Consider the following 23,517-nt stretch of genomic DNA (forward strand, 5'->3'; position numbering starts at 1 on the left):
TCGGTCACCGAGTTCCGAATCAAGTCTGAGATCACCGCCTCACCAGATGCCACAAATCCTCGGGGCACTCCACTCCAACTTCGTCCGCCCACGGCAACAGCGCCCGAAACCTGCTGAACTGAAAACGAGACAAAGCATCAGCCACCTCGTTGTCAACACCCGGAACGTGCCTTGCCACTACCTGCACATTCAACTGCAGACATCTCAACACTAAATGCCGCAAATACACCACCACCGGCTCCGACTTAGCAGACAAGTTGTTAATCGCGTGCACCACCGCCTGGTTATCACAATGAAAACACACTTTCCTTCCGGCAAAGTGCGACCCCCATAGCTCCACTGCCACTACAATGGGGAATAGCTCTAACAGAGCCAAATTCCTAACCAAGCCGCTCTCCCGCCACGCCTGTGGCCACTGCCCGACACACCAATGACCTCTGAAGACAGCCCCAAACCCGGCCGACCCCGCCGCATCCGTAAACAGCTGCAACGCCCCGTTAGACGCCACCCTCTCCATCACCAGCGTCCGGCCGTTGAAATGCTGCAAAAATTGATCCCATACTTCCAAATCGTCCCTGATCGCCTTTGTGATCCGCACAAAATGCGCCGGCAACCGTACCCCGGCCGTCGCCGTCGCCAAACGCCTCGCAAACACTCTCCCCATTGGCACAATTCTGCAAGCAAAATTCAATTTTCCAAGCAAAGACTGCACCGCCTTAAGCCGCACCTTCTTCGCCGCTTTTACCCCTGACACTGCGGACCTCAAATCACGAACCTTCTCCGCCGGCAACCTGCATTCCATAGCAATGGTGTCAATTTCAATTCCCAGAAAACACATCACCGGCGCCGGGCCTTCCGTCTTATCCGGCGCCAAAGGAATCCCGAAACTGGCCGCAACTTTTTGCAACGCAAATAGCAAACCCGCACAAACCATCGAACCCGCCGGCCCGACACACAGGAAATCATCCAAGTAATGAATGATGGACGTAAGCCCGGACACGTCCCGAACCACCCACTCAACAAACGAACTAAATGCCTCAAAGTACGAACACGAAATGGAACAGCCCATTGGCAAACAACGATCAACATAATAACTGCCATCCCACCAGCAACCCAACAAATGCTGACTATCTGGATGAACCGGTAACAACCGAAACGCTGCTTCCACATCCGCCTTTGCCATCAATGCACCCCGCCCCGCCGCCCTAACCAGGTCCAACGCCTTATCGAACGACACATAATATACCGCCGACAACTCCGGCGCAATGCCATCATTCACCGATAACCCTTCCGGGTAAGACAAATGATGAATCAGCCGAAATTTATTCCGCTCCTTCTTTGGTACCACCCCCAACGGTGACACCACCAAATTCCCGCACGGCGGGGCGACATAAGGGCCGCCCATCCTGCCCAAAGCCACCTCCCTTTCCAGCTTCTCATCCACCACTTCCGGGTGATCCCGAGCGGAACGCAAATTACGATACGGCGGAACCGATGCATTAACAACCGACGGAATATGAAAACCATCCGAAAAACCAGAACTTAACAACGCCGCCGCCTCCTTGTCCGGATACCTATTTAAAAACGGAACCATCACTTCTACCTTCACCGGCGTCGTCCCTCTTACCAGCCCCATCACCAGCCTTTCCTTTTCCTTTTTTAAAACATTTGGACAAGCTATGTCCCCCCCCACATCCGGAGCATTCATGCTTAAAACGGCACGCCGCTCCAAACCTGCACTGCCCTTCATTGTACTGCCAACACAAACCTTTCTTGAAACTTGCCGGGGACCCGGCCCCCCCCGAACCCCCGGCGCCCCCCCGAAAGGGCTGAGCCGGTGCCGACATCAATCGCATCCATAAGGAAATATCCTTATGGTCCCAACGCATATCTGGCCGCAATGCCTTCCGCTGCCTAAATTGCTCGTCGTAGCGCAGCCACGCCAGTCCGCCATAAACTCGATAAGCCTCCCCTATCGCATCCATGTAGCCGAACAAAGCCGAACAATGCTCCGGCTCCTTCTCCCCGACCACGCTCGCCAAAATCGCAAATGCCTGTAGCCAGTTGGCAAAAGTCCGAGGAATAAGCCTATAACGGCGCTTTTCCTCCTCGTCCTTCTCCTTTTTGGAATCACTCGGCTTAACCCTATCCAAATTAAATTTCTCCAGGGGAAGCAGAGAAAATATCTCCACATATTCCCCTTTCCAAATTTTTTCCCGCACCTCCTTCTTTAAATGGGCCCCCAGCGGGCCCTCAAAACAAACATAAACTTCGCTTTTAGCCCTATCATCTAAGCGCACCACCTCATCCTCCTTCTCCTTTTCCTTCTCCTTTTCCTTCTCCTTTTCCTTCTCCTTTCCCCCCCCCGTCTCACTCCCCCCTTCGCCCCCCCCTCTACTCGCACCCGCTCCGTCACCCCCCGTCGCCGCCGAGGCCCCTAAACCGGCTGCACCCACCCACGCCGCCACCGGCGCCTGGGCCCCCTCCCCCCCCGCTCCCGAAGCCGCCGCCAGCCCCTGCAACAGCCCCAACAATTGACTCCACACTGCGAAACCAGCGGGCGCTGCCGTAGCCGCAGCCGCCCCCCCCCCGAAGCCCCCCGCCAGCGCAGCCCCTGCCGCCTCCGCGGCCGTCTCACCCGACCGCCGCTCGGCGTCTCCCGAGACCGCCGCCTCGCTGTCCTCCGTCTGTCGTCCATCCGACTCCTCCGAACCGAAAGCCTCTTCCCCCTCCTCGCCGCTGGCCTCATCTTCCATCCGACATCCGGGGGGCGCCGCCGCAGCACCCCCCCCACCACGGCCGCCAGACAGGGCCGCCGCGTGGGCAGAGTCATCCCCGCTCCATCTCTTGCCCCGGGGTGACAACCCAGGAGACCGTCCTGTCCCCCGCGCCGGCACCCCGGGCCTCGACCTCTTGCGCCCGCCCCCCTGCCGACTGCAAGGGGCCTCTGGGCGCGGACGACCAGACGCCCGGCTCCGGATCTCAGCCGTCGTCGCCTCTGGCCCTCCTGGGCTATTGCAGGCCTCCATCCGCCGAGTCCTCCCGCTCCCACGGGAGACTGCCACATCCGGGGGCTGCACAGCGGTACTGAGTGACCCGGCGGTTGCCGCAGGGCTCCCGCCGTCACTCCTTCTCTCAGCCGCACCGGGGTCAGGCACCGCAGACCCCCCCCCGGCGCCGGACCTACCGCCACGTGCAGCCCCGCGGTCCCCCCGCCGACTGCAGGGGGATCTGCTGGCCTCTCTCCTGCGCCGAGCGCGCTCCCGGCCTGGAGCCGCTGCAGTCTCAGTAACTCCAGCCCGGAGGCCGGGACCGGAAGCAGGCCCCGTGCTGGCCACTCCCACCTCCCGACCGCCGCGGCTGGAACGAAGATTCCTCCCGCCGGCCTCTGCAGCAGCCAGACGCTGCTGCTGCGCTGCACTCTGCGGAGGGTCCCTGGAGGGGCTCTTACATCTCCTCCTCGCCCCCCCCGCGCCCGGGGAATACCTGCGGGGGGGCCGCGACTGGCGCCCGCCGCTGCTGGGGGGACGAGGGGCAAGCGCCGACGGGTTAACCCCGGCAGCCCTGATGTGGGTCTGCACTGCCAGGGGCCCGTGCGCTGCGACCGCTGCCTGAATCAGACGCTGGAGCGCCTGAAGATCTGCCATGGAGGTGCACGTGCAGATCGTTCGGCGTCCGGAAACAGAAGAGGAGGTAACTCCTTCCTCTCCCAGCTAACCCTTTCCCTGCTCCTCCTCTTCCTCCCCGGCTAAAACCATCCCCCAAAGCCATATTAGGCATATACCACTGTCCCTATTAACCCATCACTCCCTACCTCCCCCTTGGTCATGTCGCCCCTCCCCCCAAGTGGGTCCGTGGCTTTCTATACCAAGGCCAGGTATCCATCCACAGACCTTTTTGATTTCTATCCATTATCTGTCTGTCTATCGATTATCTATCTATTATTTATATTATTTATTGCAGTTACAGCATAAAAAAACGCAGGGACCAACCTGCAGAAAAACCGCGGCAAAACCGCATGAGTTTTTCCCGCGGTTTTGGTGCGTTTTTTTACCGCAGGTGCGGTAATCTTCAACTCCCAGAAGTTTCTCAAGAAATTTTCTTGAGAAAATTCACTTTTCTAGTGCGCACATAGCCTTAAACACATGCAGCTCTGCTACATCAGACAGCACTGCATGGGAGGAAGATGCTGCTGCTTCCGTGCAGTCTAATCACTCAGTGAGTGAGCAGAGGCTGCGTGTTGTAAGCAGTGACAGTAATCTGACAGGCGGGTTACTATAGGAACGGTGATCTCCGTTATTCACCGGCTGTGGCATCCAGTCCTTGCATGTGGGCTGACTCTGTAAAGAGCGCCCACATGCAGGAACGGGGAGCCAAGCATGTGCCCAAGCATATCGCCGGTACACGGAGATGCTCAAACGAGCACCACGCACTTGAGAGATGCACTGACAGGACCTAGCATGATGTCTAGCCATGTGACCAGTCTGTAGCCAATGAGATAATACACACGTGACTGGTCACATGCTATAACGACGTCACGGAAGGTCCTATCATCAGTGCTGGTTACCGGGAGGGTGCAGCGATGATCGAAAGGAAAAGTGGAGGGAGACAGAGTGCAGGACGCGTCGCGGGGACCTGTAAGTGTAATGGCAATGTTTATTAACTGTATGTGTACATGTGTTTGTATGTCTTTGTGTTTGCCTGCCATTGTTTTCAATGGGGTTCGAAGGTGTTTGTCGAACGTTCGCTGAACTAAGCCACCGTTCGACAAACCGAACTCGAGCACTAAGGGGGTGGCTCAACACTAGTGGAGAGGTCTGACAGCCACCTGTCTCCTGTAATTTTGAATGCCATATTCTTAGGATAACTTCACCAATTGAGAGTGTTTGACTCTGTTTCCATCTCCTTGCAATCTGAGAGTGGTGCCCTATGACGCATATTCTTTTTTTTTTTGTTTGTAAGATAAGAATACCCCTATAGGTCTGCTGCCTACATAGTTTGGTTGTGATGTTTTATTTTTTTTGCCATGTTAAAAACAACATAATTTTCACATATTTATTACAAGCATTTTTTAAGTAGCTTTTATTTCATTTTTGAGACATTCTTTGCATACATTTTTTTAGTCATATAGAGAAGCTTGTGGGACAATATAAAAAGCCACACCTATAGCATAATGCGCTTTGAAAAAACACCACTGTGCCCCAAAATGTACCAAACTTGGGAAATATTAGACCATAAAAAATATAAAGATAACACGAAAAAAGTGTGTCTGATGTGTTAAACTACCTGTTAAAAATGTTTTTTATGTGTCATACAACTCCAATTTTATATTATTAGCTAGATTATTATTAAAAGTATTTTATTTTGCAGAAAGGTGCAGGTCTTCATCTGGATTTTTTTTGCATATCTTTGTTGATCATTGTGACGTCATTCATGGGTCTTCCATGGTACGTGTCTGCCACAGTCATCTCTCTTGCACATATGAACAGCCTAAAAATGGAGACAACAGTGTCTGCTCCTGGAGAACAACCAAAATTTCTGGGCATTAGGTAAGATTTATTTTATAGATAAGAGTAAAAAATTCTATTTTTTTAATGATATTGCCAAAAATTACTGCAGAAATATAACAATACATAAATTCACAAACAAAAGTAGCTTTTATGCACTAGCATATATGATAACATTTTCTGTGGTGCTGTCTGCGTGAGATTCGCAAGATTCTATATGGAAAGCACTCAGACCAAAAATAAATTTTGTGTGAATGTGACGTGTTATAAATTTTGCTCAGGATATGCTGGAGATTTGCTACTAAATTAACACAGACTTGAACCATAGGATGTTGTAGTCTGGTCTGATTTAAGGACCAGACTAGTTCATATAAATAGCAGTTCCTGTACCTGTCCGCTATGTGGAATGGCACATGGACCTAGTCATGGCCGCACTTTGTGCCTTGATGGATCTGATAAAGTCTGTGGCCTTAAAAGCAGAAGGGGGTGATTTTCCTGTGAACACCCACAAGTGTTTTGCAACATAAGAATCTTGGTTCAGATTCCAAACCTCTGCAGCATGCCGTAAATTCTGCACTGATTTGTTTTGTGTAATGTCTTAAAATACTCTGGAAATCCACACTGAACATCTGTAAGCTGAACTTGCAGTAATGGTATCTACACGCGACTGTAAAACAACATTCAGCGTTTCATCCAGAAAAGTGGGACAACATTTTTCTCATTTGTCATCGGTATGCAATCCATGTTTTACAGCACAAACTATTAATCATTTACAATACCATTAACAGTTTCCTATGTGCATGCTGCAATTTTTGTCACACAAAGAATTGGTCAGTGCAAAACTGCACTGGTCATTGAATTACATTTGTCTGACTTCTGTCCATTGTTTCACCCACAGCACTCAATTTAGAAACTACACCCCTCAAGGAAATCATCTAGGCGTGTAACGTTTTGAATCCATAGGTTATTCATGGAATTTTATAATAGTGGTTTGTTAGAATGAAAAATTTCATTTTTTTCACTAAAATGTTTCTTTAAAAAGACCCTATAATTTGTGTCATAATTTCTTCTGGGTACACCACTCCCCCACATGGGGTCAGAAACTAGTGTTTGAATACAATGAATGAATAGCTAAGACAACAATGAACACTATATTGGAATATTATGCAATTTTTCCTGAATGTTGTCAATATCTCATATGTGGGTGGATATTACTGTTTGGACACATGGCAGGGCTGGGAATGAAGTAGTACTATTTGACTTCTGAAGCACAGATTTTCCTGGAACAGTATCCAAATGACAAATGCAGAGCTTTGCCTCAACAGCAGTAAACTTCCTTTAGAGAAAACATGTTGGAAATTATACCTTTCTTGAAATTACTTTTTCGTGTGTAAGGGCTACTTTTAATTCACAGGTGTTTTCCCATATAGAAGCAAGCATTTAGTGTTGCAGAGTCTAAATTTCAAATATTCCAACTTAAGGGCCATTTACACGCTGCGACATCGCTAACGATATATCGTCGGGGTCACGGTGTTTGTGCGCACATCCGGCGTCGTTAGCGTCATTGCAGCGTGTGACAGGCTGGAGCGCCCTTAAACTATCGCAAAAGAGGCAAAAATCGTTTGTCTGAGAGAGGTCGTTTATTTATGAAAAATCGTTGTCTGGTTAGTAGCGATGTTGTTTGTTGTTCCTGTGTGTGACACCGCAGGAGCGACGAACATTCTTACCTCCGTCTATCGGCAATGAGGAAGGAAGGAGGTGGGCGGCATGTTCCAGCGGCTCATCTCCGCCCTCCTCTGCTATTGGACGGCTGCCGTGTGACGCCGCACTAACCGCCCCCTTAGAAAGGAGGCGGTTCGCCGGCCAGAGCGATGTCGCAGGGAAGGCAAGTCCGTGTGATGGGTGTAAGCGATGTTGTGCTCCACGGGCAGCGATTTGCCCGTGACGAACAACCGACGGGGGCGGGTATGCTTGCTAGCGATATCGATACCGATATCGCAGCGTGTAAAGTAAACTTAAGTGCCCAATATACAATGGTGTGAAAACTGTTTGTTTCTTTTCTGATTTCTTATTCTTTTGCATGTTTATTCCACTTAAAGGTTTCAGATCACCAAACAAATTGAGATAACACAAACAAACATAAAATGCAGTTTATAAATTAAGGTCTTTATTAATAAGGGAAAAACAAATCCAAATATACAGGACCCTGTGTGACAGTGATTGCCCCCCTAAACTTGATAAAAGGTTGGGCTACCATTAGTAGCAATAACTGCAATCAAATGTTTGCAATAACTGGCAATGAGTCTTTTACACACTCTTGAAGAATTTGGGCCCACTTATCTTTGCAGGATTGTTGTAATTGAGCCACACTGGAGGGTTTTTGAGCATGAACGACCTTTTTACGGTTATGCCACAGCATCTCAATCGGATTAAGGTCAGCACTTTGACTAAGCCACTCCAAAGTCTTAATTTTATTCTTCTTAATCCATTCAAAGGTGGATTTGCTGGTGTGTTTTGAATCATTGTCCTGCTGTTTAACCCAACTGCGCTTCAGCTTGAAGTCATGAACAGATGGCTGGACATTCTCCTTCAAAATTTTTTTGGTAGACAACAGAAATAATGGTTCCATTTACCACAGCAAGTCTTCCAGGACGTCAAGCAGCAAAATAGCCCCAGACCATCACATGACACCACCATATTTTACTGTTGGTATGATGTTCCTTTTTTGGAATGCTGTGTTATTTCTACCTAAGATGTAATAGGGCCTTTCAAAAAGTTCAACTTTTGTCTAGCAAGTCCACAAAGTATTTATGGTCGCGGGGCAAACTGTAATGTTAGTGAACCCACAGAAAACCCAGAGAGATTTGACTACGGACCTGAGCTTAGTTTTCTCCAGAGCCCCTGATGGTGGAGGTGTTACGTTGCATGTATTGGACTAGGTGCTACTCGGGGAGAATGGTGTTGCATTGGCTGCCCCCAGCTGTTCGGGAGCGACAATCTCTGGTATTAGTTTGCAGCAGGTGTAGAGAATCCGTCTGGGGTGGATGGATGGATGGATGGATGGATAGATGGATGCAATAGCAGCTGGTAGAGATGTTTGTGGTAGCAGGGCACGTGGCTGGCGTGGCAGCTTGTGGCAGTAGCAGCAGGATAGGTAATAGCGGCCAGAAGGGTGGCTTGCAGCAGGTTTAGGTGAAAACAGCAGTACTCTGAAATACAAACAGCTGTAAGTGACATGACTAGCATAAAGAAACAGTGGCAGAAGCACACTGGTAGGCAACCTGACTATAGCAATGAGTCTAACTCCTACTCATTGCCAAGGCAACTCTTGAAAGGCAGAGTTGCCTTAAATACCTGCAACCTCCCAGCTGACATGGGAAGGACTTCTGGGTTAGGAGGATGCTGGGCCTTTAAGAAAGGGGGTATTGCCAAGGATGTGCCCTAAGGGGCCAGCCTGGAGCCTGTCAGGAGTACAGATGCTCCCTGAGGCTGCAGCATGGGACAGGGATGGGATACTGCTGCAGGATGCATGGAGAGGTGAGGGAATCGATGACCTCTCTAGAGGAGAGGAGCAGGAGAGTGTGAGGACACTAGTATGGGCGTCACAGTAGCCCCCTATCATCCTCCCTTTTTCAGGAATCTCTCAAGGAGAAGAGGGGCATTAATATTCTCTCTTGGCTCCCATGACCTCTCCATAGGACCAAACCTTTTCCAGTCCACCAGGTAAAGGGACCGATAAAGAGGGGACCCAACTTGTAGGATGGTAACTTGAGGCGGACGTATCTGGAAGAGAGCCATACCTTGTCTCTGGGCCGGAATGGAGGAGGGTCTAGGGGTCTCATGTCCATATGCCTCTTCATACGAACGGAGGACTTCTCCAGGGAGAACTTGGTCTCTGCCCAGATGTCGAAAAACGTCTTGGCAAGGGAATCAGTCGCAGGATTGCTGGAGGTGAGCACCACTGGGCACAGGATTCTGGGTTGCTGTCTGTACATGATCTGAAAAGGAGACTTGGCGGAGGACTCACTTGCGTGGGTGTTATATGAGAACTCTGCCCAAGGGAGGAGCTTGACCCAGTCATTATGATGCTCTTTGACGAAGTGTAGTAGGAAATTTGTCTGAATCTGGTTCACCCCATCCACTTGGCTATTGGACTGCGGATGGTAGGTAGCAGACAGTTTTGGGGGTATACAACACTAGAGGGGGGCAGATAGTTCTTGTGGTATACAGCACTGGGGTGGGGGAACAAACAGTTCTGGGGGTATACAGCACTGGGGTGGGGGGGGACAGACAGTACTGGGGGTTTATAGCTCTGGGGTGGTGGGGACAAACAGTTCTGGGGGTATACAGCTCTGGGGTGGTGGGGACAATCAGTTTTGGGAGTATACAGCTCTGGGGTGGTGGGGACAAACATTTCTGGGGATATACAGCTCTAGGGTGGTGGGGACAAACAGTTCTGGGGATATACAGCTCTGAGGTGCATGGGACAGATAGTACTGGGGGTATATAGCACTGGGGTGCGTGGGACAGATAGTACTGGGGGTATACAGTTCTGGGGACCTACAGCACTGGGGTGGGGAGGATTGTGACGCCCCTGACCTATTCAGGGTGTCACAGAGGACTGCACCCCTGCCCTTATGGTGCAGGACTCAACTCTCCATGGTTCTGGGATCCCAAACGTTGGTATTGCTCTATCAGCATTCAAATCCTAGTCACACCTCACACCACACCCTGTCAGGCACACCAGTGGGTGGTCTAGCTGGAACATGGCCACTTACCTAGGGGTCAGGCAGATTGGTGGTAGGGGGGAAGTCAGAGAGAGGGAGTGGAGAGCAAAGTTTAGTCAGTGAAGTGGTAGCTCCCAAAGAGTGAGGAGCTGGGAGTTGGAGCTCCCTGGGGACTTTTGGCTAGGTCGCGGACGGGGGTCTGGGACCAAAGGAGTCAGAGACCCGGTCGCAGGGTATTAGAGAAGGGTGCCCGCCTTAGTTTAGGAGAACGGCCGGCACCGGAGTACCTAGTAACCAAATCGGTACTGAGCATGGCGGGATACTAAACCTCAGATCAGGGAGTAGCTTCACGCAACCTGATAATTAACCTGTGGAGGATAATCTCTTTATGAACTTTCCCCAAGAGCTCAGAGATCAAAGGCATCAACACAAAGAGGGAGATAGGGCTTTCCAGCTTATGTGGGCCACTGAAATCCCAAGTGTCAGCCATCGAGAGTACAGCTTCCCTACTTAACAGTGGGGAGTGGGACCCCGACAGCTTCAAGCAGAGGGGTCACACAGAACATCTAAAATACAGTGTATGGAGGCAAGGTACAGACCATCAGCAATACCAAAGGGAGCGGACTCCCGGACGGGCTCCCCTGACATGGCAGCAGCACCCAAAGACTTGGTTTACCTTTGTGTCAGAGTCTGCTTTGCGGTCGCATCACTACCAACACGGCCTGAGTGAGTACGCTGTCCTCCCCTTCTTCAAATCTGCACCACGCTCCCCTACACCTCCAGAGTCCCGGGGCCTCCCCTTCCCATGGAAGGAACGTCATCTGGCTTCCCCACTCCATCTCCCCGGGTACTCCCATTGGCAGCGGCGGTACTCCCCTTACCGCTAACCACCGGTGGTGTCACAAACTCTCACTCCCCTGTAAATACCCCCCTTTGCATTTGAAGTGGCCGCGAGCCCCCGGATTCAGAGACCCTCGAGCCACAGCAACCCCCGGATCCGAGCGGTTCGACCGCTGCAGGGGCGGCACAGGATGACATACAGCTCGGCGGTATGTTGATGCTTTGGCTCCTCTGTGGGTTAAGCTTAGAATGTATGGGCTCCTTCCAGGTTAGTAGGCGTGACCAGCTTCATTACAAATTAAGTCATACCGGAAAGGAGCCCGTACATTCTAGCATCTACCTTCTCTGTTGGACGGGGCACAGTTCACAGTGCGTGCTAGCTCCACCCACAAACTTAGACCCTGCACACAGCAGTGAAAGCTGCATGCAGGAGAGAAGTTAAGAGCCAGCAAATCAGGGAACTCGGCCCGGGGGCCGCAGCATACATCACCGCCCTTGCTGACAGTCAGGTGCTGACGCCGGCCCTGGCAACTGTGGAGACTAAAGGGCGCTTTACACGCTGTGATATCGGTATCGACATGGGCAAATCAGTTGTGCGACATGGGCAAATTGCTGCTTGTGGTGCACAACATTGCTTACACCCGTCACACAGACTTACCTTCCTTGCGACGTTGCTGTGACCGGCGAACTGCCCCCTTTCTAAGGGGGCAGTTCATGCGGCGTCACAGCGACGTCACACGGAAGCCGTCCAATAGAAGTGGAGGGGCGGAGTTGAGCGGGCGGAGTATCTCGCCCACCTCCTTCCTTCCTCATTGCCGGTGAACACACATAAGGAGATGTTCGTTGTTCCTGCGGTGTCACACATAGCGATGTGTGATGCCGCAGGAACGTCGAACAACCAACGGCATGCACCACCAACGATATTATGGAAAGGAGCGACGTGTCAATGATCAACGATTTTTGACGTTTTTGCGATCGTTGATCGTCGCTCCTTGGTGTCACATGCTGCGATGTCGCTAACGGTGCTGGATGTGCGTCGCTAACGACGTGACCCTGACGATATATCGGTAGCGATGTCGCAGCGTGTAAAGAACCTTTAAGAGTGCTGCATCAGTCGGCATGACAGCATCCTCCCTGACACTGCGCCCGGGGCAGATGCCCTTCCAGTCCCCCTAGATACGCTTCTGAACAAACGTCTTACCCAAAGAAACCTGAGACGGATGGCTGGATAATGTGTTAAGGTTTTTCCTCCTGATCAGCCAACAGAAACGACCACAACAGTGCATCAGCTTTAACATTGTTTTCTGAAGGGCGGAAGTGCAGCTGGAAGTCAACGCAAGTGAAGAAAAGCGTGGGCGCTTGGCATGGATTTAACCTCTGAGCCGATTGTAGATAGGCCAAGTTCTTCTGGTCGATTTAAATGATGATAGGGTGCATCGCTCCTTCCAGCAGATAACGCTACTCCTCCAGAGCCACTTTGATGGTCAACTGCTCCCGATCGCTAATCAAGTAGTTGTATTCAGCAGGAGAGAAGGCCTTTGAAAAGAAACCACAGGTTACAGTTTTACCCATAGCTGACTTCTGTGTGAGAACTGCAGTGGCACCAGAAGACGATACATCTGACATGCCCGCATCGGGGCCTGGGGGGTCTCGTTACCCGGCAGCGGTTCTGATCCTGGGATGCCGCGGTGGTGAGGCCCGGCTCCGTGACTCTGGCGGTGTCATTTGGGGAATAGGAAGGGTATGATGACTGTTTATTCGTGACGCCATCTGTGGTATTTGGCAAATTAGGTGCCGCCGCTGCAGGATGGGGACCTCTGGGGCAGATGGTGATGCAGCTTAGATGGTGCAGCTCTCCACAGGTAGAGCTGGGCCCCAGGGCAGATGGGGGTGGTAGTAGTCTGTGATGACGGGCGCAGGCGAATAATGGAGTGACACAGGGATGCAGTCTCAAGGTTTTTACTCATTGTATCAGGTTCCACGGTAACACGACATGCCAGTGACCGCCTTTGGAGTGCTGAGGTTTCACTGTGATGGGCTCCAGCCGATCCCAGGTAGTTTGGAGGTTGAGTCCGGTGCACCTTTCTTATGTGTACCTGCCCTGGTTGTCTTCCTGCACTTGCTTCAGCCTACTGCCTTGCACCCGCACTCACTGAACTCTGTGCCAGTGCCCGTGCACCCTGTTGGATGGCGTGAAGCTCCATCCCTTGGTCCTTTTGGGTCACCTTCCAGCGAATTCATGTGCGAATGTGGCTTCAGTGCTTGCAGTCACCTCAGCCGCTGGTTTTAATAGTGGAGTACGTAGGTTCTTCTCCTCTAGCCTAGGGACCAGTTCCCGAGTTGCGGCCAAGATTATATGTGGAACAAGGCCACGGGTGGATGTTGCCGTTCCCGTGTTCTCTAGGACCCTTTGTCTGTGCCGGGCCGAGAGGTACCAGCTTCAGGCCACGGGTCTTTGCTCTTCCACTGCTCCTCTCCTTTTCTTCTTTCTCCACACTCCACACTGACTGGATATTCCCACTCTAAAGACTCCAGCTCCTGGTCTGGCTTCGGGTATAATCACGCCCTTGCCATGTTTTATGAGGTGTTGCTGAGTGAGGGTGTTGTGCTTTGCATGAATTGGTGATGACCTCCTCCATACCCGAGATGGAATACCACACCTCTGGATGAAGTGCAGTACCTCTGTGGCGACTGAAGCCTCACGGGCTCCACACATCCACTACAAGGGTAAACTGCTTATTAGAGTCTGGTCTATGTAGCGCTGGAGCTGAAGCAAAGGCCTGTTTGAGGGACTTAAAGGAATCTCCAGTGAGCAGTGATGTTAGTGAACCCACTGGGCCGCAACACACAGACAACCTGACTACAGTAATGAGTCTAACTCTAACTCATTGTTCAGGCAACTCTCAAAAGGGCAGAGTTGCCTGAAATACCTGCAACCTCACAGTTGACCCAGGGGCACTTCAGGGTTAGGAGGACACTGGCTCTTTAAGAAAGTAGCATGACCATAGGCATGCCCTATGGACTGGCCTGGAGCCTGTCAGGAGTACAGATGCTCCGTGAGGCTGCAGCATGGGATGGGGACGGGACACTGCTGCAGGACGTCTGGACAGGTGAGGGAATCGGCGACCTCACTGGGCGAGGGGAGCAGGACAGTGCAAGAACGTCGATAGGCATGACAGTACTCTCCCAAAAGTCCTACAGTTGAAACCAGAAGTTTACATAAACTAACTAAAAACACACATATGCATGTTTTTCTCACTATCTGATATGAAATCAGAATAAATCTTTCCTGTTTTAGGTCAATTAGGATTACAAAAACTATTTATATTTGCCAAATGCTAGAATAATGAGAGGGAGAGAATGTTTTAAGGCATTTTTATTACTTTCTGCAAAGTCAAAAGTTTACATACAATAATGGGCCATTTACACGCTGCGACATCGCTAACAATATATCGTCGGGGTTACGGTGTTTGTGACGCACATCCGGCATCGTTAGCGACTGCGCAGCGTGTGACACGTACGATCGACCTTCAACGATCACAAAAGAGGTAAAACTCGTTGGTTTTGGAGAGGTCGTTTATTTACCAAAAACCGTTGTATGTGCAGTAACGAGGTTGTTCGTCGTTCCAGTGGCAGCACACATCGCTATGTGTGACACCGCAGGAACGAGGAACATCTCCTTATCTGCGGCCGCCGGCAATGAGGAAGGAAGGAGGTGGACGGGATGTTACGTCCCACTCATCTCCGCCCCTCCGCTTCTATTGGGCGGCCGCTTAGTGACGTCGCTATGATGCCGAACGAACCGCCCCCTTAGAAAGGAGTCGGTTCGCTGGTCACAGCGACGTCACTAGGCAGGTAAGTATGTGTGACTGTTCCTAGTGATGTTGTGCGCCACGGGCAGAGATGTGCCCGTGACGCACAACCGACGGGGGCGAGTACGCTCGCTAGCGAGATCACAGCGTATAAAGTACCCTTAAGAGTACTATACCGTTAAACAATGGGACAGCCAATATGATGATGTTATGTCTTTGGAAGCTTCTGGTTTGGTTTTCTGGCAACATCTAAGTTAATTAGAGACACATCTGTGGATGTATTATAATGCACACACTGCTTCTTTGTGTTGCATCATGGGAAAGTCAAAAGAAATCAGCCAAGATCTCAAGAAGAGAGTTGTGGACTTGCACAAGTCTCCTTCATCCTTGGGTGCAGTTTCTATATACCTGAAGGTGCCTCATTCATCTGTACAAACAATGATACGCAATTACAGTCCCTGACAAAAGTTCTGTCGCTTATCCATGTTATGTAAATAAAATCTTATAACCTGACTTTAAATTCATCCATGGTGATTTCATAAATTACTCTTTTGAAAGCTGAAACCCTCCCAAATTTGGTTTAGGTTATGAAAATAAAGTTGCTGCAAAGCTGAAATATTGATCATTTAATGAACACAGAAAGGTCAGATTTTGGCAAAACAAAAGTTTTGTCGCCTTGCCATATAATGCACCCAATCCTAGTTTGCATCCTCACCTGTGCTCACTAAATGATCAGTTAATTAGTGGGTGTGTATAAAAAGAAACCCAGCACCCCAGACCTTCAGCTGAACTGCACCTTGACCTCTGACAACATGCTAAAAATCCACCCTGCGATACACACAATTTGCAGAATGTGGGGCACCTTGTCTTTATGTTTCGTCATTGGGTTTACAGAGATTTTTTTGTTAAACCAAATACTAATGTCTTCCAATATCCGAAGGCACATGGCCTTAAATTCGCTATTGTCCTTGATGATGAGGTTCCTGTGTGACGCCCCTGAGGCTTCAGTCTCCACAGGGTACTGCATCTCACTTAAGGTGCAGTACTCATCCCGGGTAAGGAAGTGGTTAATTGCTAGTGTTCACCACATTCACAAATCACACACAGTTAGGGGCCTTCCCACCAGGATTGGCCTAGGGTAGATAGGGGGGTGGCCATCACGAGGCATGGGACTTTCCCGGTCACTAGGACAACCACCAAGGGGGTGGGTACCAATTGGGGAAAAGGAAGGAGCATCTTCACACTTTAGGGAGTGACCGCGGCCACAATTTGGGGTGAGGAGCACAGTCGGGACCTTGGTCCAGGCATCACTTTACACTTCTGGGAGCGCTACAAGACCCATGGTTTGGAGAAGGCAGCTCAGCCCTGGCTCTCTACTGCTACCGGGGATTCCAGGGTCTGCAACGAGTGCAGGAAACACCCGCAGCCCATTCCATATTCCATCCATGGGATTGGAGGGACACTGACCAGAGACCGGCACTCTTAGGGTGACAACTAGACAGTGAGTAAAAACCTTGAACTGCAGCTACCTTGTCAGCCCTTCATTGCCGGCGCCGTCGCCCCGCGCTCCGGCGCCAATGGTCACTACTACCCCCCATCATCCTCCCTGGGGCCTAGCGCTACCTGTATGTGGGATGGTCGGAAGGTCCAGAACGTTGAGGAACTAGTCACTAGAGACTTTCTTTTATAGGGTATACATGCATTTGAACTACTGAAATGCCTTTAGAGTGGTTCTCTCATACTGGATTACATGGGGACTACAAAAAATGCTATTATATATTATACATATGATTGTATACTCATGATTATCCAATTTTTGGCTGCATCAAGATATTGCATACCTTGAATGCTGCATATGTGATGCCCTGGTCTAGCCAGGGGGTCACAGGTAGGCTCTTACACTACACCTGTCCCCCAAAAAGGTACCATCAGTCACCCAAAAACCCTGAGTCACCCCCATCTGTACCAGATGTCCACACCCGGGGGCGGAGTCAGGTGGTTGGCCACACCCACTGCGGAGGATCGATGGTCAGGGACGGGGAAAACCAGACAGTACAGTTGAGTACAGTGCAGTTCAGTTGAAGTTGCTAGTTGAGGAGTCAAGTAGAGTACAGCAGAAGTCTGTCAGGGCCTAGTTTGGAGCCTAGGGACCCTGTGGCCAGGAGACAGGCGGTGGTGGCTGTCTGCAGGAGGCCGGGAGTAGAACCGGCAGAACCGGCAAGGCACCGGGGCAGGGTTGTGGCCCGCCGGTACCGAATCGGGGAGTCAAACCGAAACCGGAGCACCAGGGAAGGGTACTCATACCCCGTTCAAGGCCCAGAAGCAACTGGACCAAGTCAAATTTACTGATTGCGGCCTGGACTATAGGTCCATTCCCACCCAAACTCCCAAAAGAAGGCAGCAGCCCAACGAGGGGGATAGGAAGCCACCGCCCAGGCAACAAGATCCCACGGGCCAGCGCCTGCGGGCAAAAGGGCTCCTCCGGTATCTATAAGTCGGGGAGCGGACTACCGGTGTTCAGGCATAGTAGTCACACAGCTTACAGAGGTGCAGGAGAAAGACGGACACTATCAACCCGAGTAGAGGGAACAATGCAGCCGGCTGCGGGCACCGACCACCATCCCGTTTTTGCTTTACCAGTGACTCCAGTGTGTTTCGTCAGAGTGAGTACACCAGTGCCCTCAGGCACCGCGCCGCGCTACGCCGCCCTGCCCTGCACCCCTCTGGCAGCTTCATCACCCCAGCGGGCCCCGGGACCCACATCCCCTACCCACGGAGGGGTCAACACCTAGCTGCGCCACAACACCGCACCCGGGAGCCCCCACCATCACCAGCAGCAGTGGTGCCAATAATCACCTCGACCCGTGTGTCACGAACAATCTCCATCATGGCCCCGGCCGCACACTCACCCGATCACCAAAACCACCCCTTCACAGAGCGACGTGACCCCTGGTCCGGAGGCGCTCGAGCCACCGACACACACCCGAGCCCAGATCCGAGCGGCTCGGCAGCAGTAGCCGAGCGTGGGGCGGTACACATATATTCTTTTTATACGTGTATGTTGTTCCTAATTTTATTCTATTTGATTTGATTTCTATTTGCACAAACCACTATTTTGTATTTTTTGTTCTGCGCTTAGCTTCACAAATGCTGTTCTGTACTTACCTTCACAAGTGCTTTTTATTGCCGAAATGCTGTTTTTTCTTTTCTATTCTACACTAGTTGGATTACAATAAAAGCATTCACCAAGATTTACCTTTATTATTTGTGTATCAAAGTACTTTGCTGCGATTTGATGACAATGTCTTTCTTTTGCCCACCCACTCTTAACAGCAGTCAGAGTGAGCCTATAACTTTCTAGTCCACCAGACAGACCCGGAGGTCATCCTTTGATCTCCATTTTCCCTGTTGACTGTCCGCACCCAGTGAGTGCTTAATGAGCCAATGGGGTAAGATCCCTCTCCCTCTCATAACGTTTTGAATACGCAATTGCTTTTCACTGCGCCATCTAGTTTAACATACAGGGACGGTGCTGGGACCATTACTAGCTGCTGCTGCAGGAATGAGTTAAGAGATCTCACTGCTTATCTCTAGTATAGGTCAATGCATTCACAGTGCATGTGTCGCGGGCGGAGGAGGGGACGCCGCGCTCTCCCTCTGCTCGGGTCCGGCTGCCGCGGCTGCTGCGGCCTGCTGCTGCTCGGTGGCTCGAGCGATGGGCCGGATTCCGGGGACTCGAGCGGCGCTCCTCGCCCGTGAGTGAAAGGGGATTGGGTTTTGGGATAGTTTATTGTCCGTGACGCCACCCACGGTTGTGGTGATTAAGTGGACACCACCGCTGCTCTGTCTGGGGAGCCTGGGAGTGATGGTGTTGAGCAGCCAGTTGTTGATTTGCCCCTCCGTGGGTAGGGGTCTTGGTGCTCCCGGGGCCTAGTGATGGGGTTGGTATGGTGGACAGGTGGGTAGGGGGCCTGTGGAGGTGCAGGGGCAGCGCTGTGCCGCACGGCACGGAGGTACTCACTCAGCCAGTAAACACGACACAGTTCTCGGTAAACAAACGGCTGGTTGGATGGGTCCCTCGGACGGTTACGGTGCTGCGGTTCCCTGCAGTTAGCGGTGACGGTCTCTTCCCTGCACCTATGTAAAGTCTCTTGGTAGCGATGGGTCCCCACCGGTTACCCACTCCTCGGCTTCAATCTGGGCCGAAGGAGCCCTACTTTGCCCGCAGGCGCTGGCCCTGGGAAACTGGTGCCCTGGGGGTGGCGGTGTCTCCCCTTCACGGTCGGGCTGTTGCCTTCAATCGGGACTTGGTTGTTAGGAGACAGAGGTCCCCTTCACTGACGGATTTGGCAAATTATGGTGACTCCTAGCCTTGACGGGATCCGAAAGGCCCCTGCCCTAGTGTTGACTGTTCTTCGTATACTGCTCCAGTACCGCCGGGTCACCACCCGTCCGCGGTCCTTCCAGCAACCTCCAAACAGTCCCCCTGCAGACTATCACCGCCGTCTGCTGACCTTGCTGTCACAGTCCGGGGCACACACCCGGACCAACTTCAGGCTTGCTTAACTGTCACTTTCTGTCGCCACTCTTACTGTCCTCCTTTACCACTTCACTGTTTACTCCTTCACTTCCCTAGCTGGACTCTGTTCTGCCTGGTTCTCCCGCCTCCAGGGCTGTGAACTCCTCGGTGGGCGGAGCCAACCGCCTGGCCCACCCTCTGGTGTGGACATCAGCCCCTGGAGGAAGGCAACAAGGATTTTGGGTTAGCTTGGATGTACCTGCAGGGAATGTGGGGTGCATGTGATGTTGTGACCTGTGACCCCTGGCTTGCCCAGGGTGTCACACATGCATTAGATGGACAAAGTAGTCACATGGTAATATCTCATTCTTGCACTTTGACATTCTATTGACAAGTGCGGACTTCCTCGACAGGTTGAAAATACAACATACTGTAGTGTAATATTTTTTAACAGCCAGCTAATCCCTTTACTGCACTTTATAAAGCAAAGAAATACAACAAAATTAATATAAAAATCGGTCCCCTATCTGGTTGGATTTCTGCCAAAATATTCGACTTTGCGAATATCCAACGAATAGGCCGCCACTATTCGACTATTCGCGAATATTCGATGCTCAATGTAAGTCTATGGGAAACCCGAATAATTTCACATTGGACCTAACGTTGAGCTGTGGTGACTGAGGATCAGGCTGAAATGGATGGGAAAAGGCAGAAACAGTATGGGCACAGCCTGTAAAAGGTACCTCACTGCATTTCTGGTGTCTTTGAATAACGTGGTCAGAGCAGCATGCAGCATTTACGTAGTTCCCAGAACAACTCTCAAACCAAAGCAAAAGAGGGGAAATTGATAAACAGTTTGTAGTGCCTAATCACTTTAATAAAACGTCAAATCAAGCCTCAACCTAAAAAAAAACACTTTAGCATATGTTCACACGTTTCATTTTTTACATTTTTCTCCCATTTTCGATTAGAAAGGGCTCTAACTGATACATTATATTGGTGTCTGTCGCGCACCTCCTTTTTTGGGACACATTTGACAGCACTTTAAAAGGTCAGGTACAATGTGGCCATTTGGGTGTTGGCCTTGCCCTTCTCCTCCTCCTCCTCCTCCTCCACCAACACCACCGGCTCCAGTCGCCCTCTATTTAAATTCTATTCAAATTATTCAGTAATGTCTGTTTTATGGGCAAATGAATGCCACGCTGGGACATTGAAGCTGATGTCGTTGATGATGATTGCATCTGGCCAAAAGCAGGTTGGGAGCAGGAGGAATCATCGCCTGCTTCCTAGACCGCAGTTTGTGAAGCATGCAGTACCGTGAAAGTGGCAGTTGTTTCACTCTGGAACTCAAGCTTTATTCCACTAGCTAACACTGAGGATTTAAAAAAATTCAGTTTTCCCAGGGGGAGTGATTCGGACACCATGGAGCACAGCATCAGAAGGTACTCCCAACTGCTTTTTTCTTTTTTTTTTTAAATTGGGAGGATTTGCAACAGTGCATAACATGCCAAGGAGTTTAAAAAAGATTCTGATTCCGCAGGGGGCCATATGTAACATACCGTGGAGCACAGCATCAATTAAGAACACAAATAGATGTTATATAGTATATACACATGCTGGCTCCGCTGCCCTCATGCTGGGTGCTGTCACACACACTGTATATACATAGTGTACACACACATACACTGCGTGTGTCCGTGTGGCAGAACATTGCAGGTGTGCGTGCATGCGGCAGAACATTGCAGGTATGTGTGCATGCGGCAGAACATTGCAGGTGTGCGTGCATGCGGCAGAGCATTGCTGGACCAGGGCGTGCAGAGCGTTATGTGAGGAGCACGATGTAGCTGTCCTTGGTGACACTTTAGACATTTCTGGTCACCAACAAAATGGCTTTGCACTGTGTCCCTACATTTCATTCTCTCTTATCTGTTGTAAACACTCAGATTAGGAGGGGGGGGCTGTGACATCACACACAGGAGACCAGACTCTGCCCACTTTACTGCAGCTGTAATTCAGGTTTTTTCTACAGTGAGATTTCTGTGGGATTTCAGCAGCTGCTCCCCCTAGTGTTTAAGAGTGGAAAATATCAAACTTTTTAACTTTTTTTTATATTTTGCTCAATTAAAAAACAAGTAATATTTAAACAAAACATTAAAACATTAATACTTTACATTTTTTCAGTTATTGAAATTTTTTTTGGGCACGACACCTTCCCTTTAAGTAAGTCGAGGACAATTTTTATGTCATTATAATCTTCTCGCAGATGAGTTTATTGACCAATTGGAACCACTGCATAAACATTACCGTTATGTAGGAACACATTTCAGACTCCGTTTAGAGCTCTCAAGAAATAGCCGCCATTCTTTTGGACTGTAAGTGGTTACACCTAGATGGCTGAGAAGACTACTGATATCAAGACAGAAAACAAAGTGTTTTTCTTTGGAAAAAAAGTCCACAAAAATTTGTTCACACTTCCTGAAATGGGATACTTGATCTGACCGGTTAAGTATATTCTTTTCTTGAAGCCTGGAGGCTAAAGGCCACGTCTCACTAAGCAACATCGCTAGCAACATCGCTGCTGAGGCACAACTTTTGTGACGCAACAGCGATGTTGCTGTGTGTGACATCCAGCAACAACCTGGCCCCTGCTGTGAGGTTGCTGGTTGTTGCTGAATGTCCTGGACCATTTTTTAGTTGTTGCTCTCCCGCTGTGAAGCACACATCGCTGTGTGTGACAGCGAGAGAGCAACAACTGAATGTGTAGTGAGCAGGGAGCCGGCTTCTGTGGACGCTGGTAACCACGGTAAACATCGGGTAACCAAGAAGCCCTTTCCTTGGTTACCCGATATTTACCTTCGTTACCAGCGTCTGCCACTCTCCCGCTGTCAGTGCCGGCTCCCTGCTCCCTGCACGCGTAGCCAGACTACACATCGGGTAATTAACCCGATGTGTACTCTGGCTAGGAGTGCAGGGAGCCAGCGCTAAGCGGTGTGCGCTGGTAACCAAGGTAAATATCGGGTTGGTTACCCGATATTTACCTTAGTTACCAAGCGCAGCATCGCTTCCACGCGTCGCTGCTGGCTGGGGGCTGGTCACTGGTTGCTGGTGAGATCTGCCTGTTTGACAGCTCACCAGCAACCCGTGTTGCGACGCTCCAGTGATCCCTGCCAGGTCAGGTTGCTGGTGGGATCGCTGGAGCGTTGCTTAGTGTGACGGTAAGAAATCAGCTGCTTTCTTTGATAGGTCCAAATCTCTTACTAAATCATTCAATTCGGGTTGGGTAAACTGCTGAGGTTTAATAACTGCTTGGCATCAGAAGACCCTTCAGATTCTACATTAATTTCCTCATGCTTCTTATCATAATACATTTGCTCACCATGTTCAATTTCTTCATCCTTACAAGGAATAATACCATTGAAAACTGGAATTAGGAGAGTCTCAGACTGTGAGGTCGTATTGCTGAAGGAATATTAGGATATGCCATCATATGCCATTTTTTCTTGCCGATGCCCTTTGTATGAATCAGACAGGAAAAACAGTCACTGCTGTGGTCCTTAGGTTCATGACAAATCCTGGGAATACCAAAAGGCATTCCTTTGTGTTTTCCTTTTGTCCATTCACAAAGCATTTTCTCCCAATTATGACACACAATATGAGAAGCCCAATTATTGTCTTGATCACCAAGGAAAACTTGAAAATAGGCAATATATGCACGTGTCAAAAATGATGAAATATTGCGCCTTTGACGCTGAAGTGTATAACAGCCACATATATAACAGGTGGTGTCAGGACTATTCTTACATTTATGCCTACTCAAGGAAGCCATGATTCATGACTCCGGAATGTCTGACTGAAGGCCTTTGACCTTCCCCCAACAACCCCCTACCCCCTAGGGTTCTTATCTAAAATAAACACAAACACTGTGTGACGTTGGAATATAAAGGCCACAGCAGCCCCATTTATTCATAACATAAACATCAGCCATGTAACAATACAACTCTTCATTGAAGAACCCGAAAAGGAAGGGGGGGGTACCTGAAGGTTAACCAAAATGTTCTTTGCAACATCAGCCCGTCTCCTGACCCTCAGCCGCAACACACCGACTCGAGAGC

At 50.3% G+C, this 23,517-nt stretch overlaps 1 protein-coding gene across 1 annotated transcript in view; it reads left to right on the plus strand.

Annotated features, from left to right (window-relative positions):
* SLC4A9 (solute carrier family 4 member 9) overlaps positions 1-23,517 on the plus strand; it is an 890,846-nt gene that overhangs the window by 715,489 nt on the left and 151,840 nt on the right. Inside the window, exon 16 of the mRNA XM_075344573.1 lies at positions 5,371-5,549. Within this exon, the coding sequence (XP_075200688.1) occupies positions 5,371-5,549 (179 nt within the window). The remainder of the gene's footprint in view (positions 1-5,370; positions 5,550-23,517) is intronic.

The sequence above is a fragment of the Anomaloglossus baeobatrachus genome, chromosome 4, assembly GCF_048569485.1.
Source record: "Anomaloglossus baeobatrachus isolate aAnoBae1 chromosome 4, aAnoBae1.hap1, whole genome shotgun sequence".
Taxonomy (NCBI): Eukaryota; Metazoa; Chordata; class Amphibia; order Anura; family Aromobatidae; genus Anomaloglossus; species Anomaloglossus baeobatrachus.